Consider the following 3,238-nt stretch of genomic DNA (forward strand, 5'->3'; position numbering starts at 1 on the left):
ATCTCGGCAACTGACCATTATGGGAACGAACTGACCGCTGCGGCAAATTGAATGACCACTGCAGCAACCTGACCACAGGAACAAACTGACGACTGCGGCAGCTGACCTATACGGGATCCCGACTGACGACTACGGGAACTAACCTCTCCTCGGACAACTGGCCACTAGAGGGAAGTGAACGCCTAGGAACGTCATTTCAACTAGATTCTGAAATTTATCTTAAATTTTTCACTAAATTTTCTATCAATATTCAAATGAATATCAAACACAGAATTTGGTATAAGAATAAATGCTATACAAAATGAATGGATTCACAGCTTTTTCTATTTATTTTTCCCTAATTTTTGCATAATCATTTTATTGTAGAATTTTCATTTTTTGTGATAAATTTGTAATTCGAATTTATGCAGGTGTGCAGCGGTATTATCTAAGATAGATTTTTATTTTTCGGACAAATCTTGATATCAGATTAGTAGCTGAAACGTGGCGACTTGGTCCTGTCTGATTGTATAGTTGACTAGTCGGACTGGTCCTGTTAAGAGTCTGTTTTTAAGGGTATCTCTCCAGCGTCCGGCCGGTATGTATATCTCCCGTTCAGTCGTGTTCGGCTGTAGTATCGGAGCAACGAGGAGTTTCTTACCGATCATAAACTGATCGTCTGCGGCTTGTTGAATAGCTTGATCGTCTGTGGGATGCGCCCACCAAACCGGGCGGATTAACGGCGCACCTGGAATGTAAACATCAATTACTGATATAAAAGGGAACCTTATTAGACAAATTTATAGATTAAAAACAAAATCATTGATCAAATTAAGACGTGTCGTTTCGGAACATCACGGGATCTGGTTCCGCAAATTAGAAACCAGTTCCACAGTTCAGAGCGCAGGAGGGTTATGATTTGACTCAGTTAACTCATCGGAAATTGAACTTATTTGTACTTACAACTACGTCTCTGGGAATTTGACGCGTACAATTCGTTTTCAATTTGTTTATAGTGGTTAAAATATAACTGCTTGCTTCAAAATGTATTCTTTAAAAGATTCGATAAGTTTGGTTCTACATTTTTTTGATTCAACTTTTAAAAAACTTCATTACCGTTTTTGCGCACTTCATCGACAGCCTGCAATAGAATTGGCTCTACAATATTGCGTCGAATCTGTGTATATTTCCTGCTGATATTCACTATCGACATTTTATCCTTTTCATTCATTTTATCCTCCTCGTTCGCTAATTCGGACGGTAAAATCGTGAATGACATCATCGGCAGAAACGTCATTAATTCCAACCAGCGCGCGTATAAATCGTTATCTACACCGCCTACAGGGGGTGCCACCGTATAAGGGTACCCCAGTAAGCCGTAGTGAATATGCGCGGGTATCAGGGCGCGTAGGCTTGCCCAGGTCGGCGCCGTCTCGGGTAAATGCACGAATGCGGCGAATTTCTGCGACTTTCGAGGATTCGTTTTGAAAATCGAAACTGCTGGAATTCTGTGCAAGGATTCGATTTCATCGGATGGAATTTTCCGATCGACACTGAACACGTCCGTTCCGAGATCGACTGCGGTTTGCATCACCCGTTCAGTGAACCAGGTGTCAGCACCATCGACGTCTAAATTCAGTACGGGCATCAGTTCGTCGTTATCGTTGAAGAGATACGGGATCCGATTTTCACCGTTTCGTAATTGCCAATAACCCCGCCGGAAACCGTCGCGAAAACAGTCCGTGTTCACGTGACATATCGCTAAAACCGGAAGTGTCATTTTGACTGATGAAAGTCGCAGGCGGTCGCTGTTTTGACGGCAGATTTTCGATTGCGACAAACATTCAACGAAATACTTCAAATCGGTTTTCATTATCAGATTCCGTAGGCCCGATTCGTTTTTATGGCGTAGAATATATCGTAGTTTTTGTTGAGTGTCGTTTGAATTTGAATTCGAAAGTTTGCTACCAAAAATGACGGCCGTTTTGAATAATTCAAGCCATGGTTGAATACGCGGCCAGCCGAGGTACGTGTCGGCCATATACTCATGCAACACCCGCGCATTGGAGCCTGTGCATACACTGAAATATTGAGACTGCTTGCCGTTATTTCTAAAACAAAGTTGTTTGCCAATTTTCGAATGGACGGCGTCGAAATCAACCGGCACAGATGCGTAAAGGGCTATTCCGCTAGAATGTAGCCAATAGCGTTCCCCTGTGGTCGGCTCGTTTGCATAACCACGCTCGCTAGGTGCCGCTAGCATACGATGTATTCCTTTCGAGTTTAATAAACCGTTAAAACAAACTGCGTACGCACTAGAAATCGAATCTGCAATGAATTTCACCAGTTTAAAATGATCGCAGATAATGTCAATAGTTGGCCTATGTCGGTTGTTTTCGATCACTTTACCTTGGCCCAGCGACAGACGGATGGTGTCTTCGTCACCGGGAATATTCAAAATGGGTCCATAAGATGTCCTTTTAAACTCCACTCGAATCGTAACATCTGGCGTTACTGGTGATTCGGTCACCCACGCTATACCGGACCGCGTTTGAACCCATCTCTGTTTTGCAACTCCAAATTTCGACAATAAAATCCAAATCAGGATTAAATAAACTCCACAAATCAAGAGTAAAAGAACAAAGTTTAGGCGCCCCATTTTTTAAACTACACAAACTGTAGACAGGACTATCAGCTGGACTGTTGATGGATTGTCAGATCGGGTCTTGCCGACTTAATGATTCTTGACGGTTTTCGGATGTTTACGATGCTGAAAAATACAACGAAAGAAAAGCAAAATGCACCTTACTTTTGAGACTGCTGTAGATTTATACATATATCACCGAATTGAGAATCTGTCCCCACAGTTACAGTTCTCTGTTTGGCTCTAGAATTTCCAATATTTTGAAATATAATCAGATTTCAACAGACAACTGTGCGAATGGTTGCAGCAGAAATGAAAGATTATTCCAAATAGAATTTTTTAGTAAAATCCACAATAGGCATGAAGAGCGGTTTACCCTGATTTGACCGGTAACGAGCGAGGCGCCATTTCGACTGTATTCTAAATTCATGTACGTGTGTGAAGTATTACGACTATTCAACCGCTAATTCATGCGTAGTCACGCATTGTATTGTTAGTATCGGCTCCACGGATATTTGGGTATCAGCTGGTTTATTGTATATGAGATGTAACTTGATGTTTTTTCGCAACCTGATAGATTTGTTTCACATATTGTGCGCGCTCTCGGCAGATCGA

At 41.9% G+C, this 3,238-nt stretch overlaps 1 protein-coding gene across 1 annotated transcript; it reads right to left on the reverse strand.

The window, feature by feature from the left end:
- Positions 1 to 371: 371 nt before the first annotated feature.
- LOC141909177 (myogenesis-regulating glycosidase-like) lies at positions 372 to 2,638 on the reverse strand. Its single transcript, XM_074799563.1, has 2 exons — positions 1,096 to 2,638; positions 372 to 727 (listed from the first exon to the last, which is right to left on the reverse strand). The coding sequence occupies exons 1-2, from the start codon at positions 2,636 to 2,638 to the stop codon at positions 465 to 467; spliced, it is 1,806 nt and encodes a 601-aa protein (XP_074655664.1). The 3' UTR covers positions 372 to 464.
- Between the last annotated feature and the right edge of the window lie 600 nt (positions 2,639 to 3,238).

This window comes from Tubulanus polymorphus, chromosome 7, assembly GCF_964204645.1.
Source record: "Tubulanus polymorphus chromosome 7, tnTubPoly1.2, whole genome shotgun sequence".
Classification (NCBI taxonomy): Eukaryota; Metazoa; Nemertea; class Palaeonemertea; order Tubulaniformes; family Tubulanidae; genus Tubulanus; species Tubulanus polymorphus.

Coding starts and splice junctions, on each gene's coding strand:
- LOC141909177 (XM_074799563.1), bottom strand. CDS start 2,638: ATGGGGCGCCTAAACTTTGTTCTTTTACTCTTGATTTGTGGAGTTTAT. Junction 728..1,095: donor CGATGAAGTGCGCAAAAACG/GTAATGAAGTTT, acceptor TTTACATTCCAG/GTGCGCCGTTAATCCGCCCG.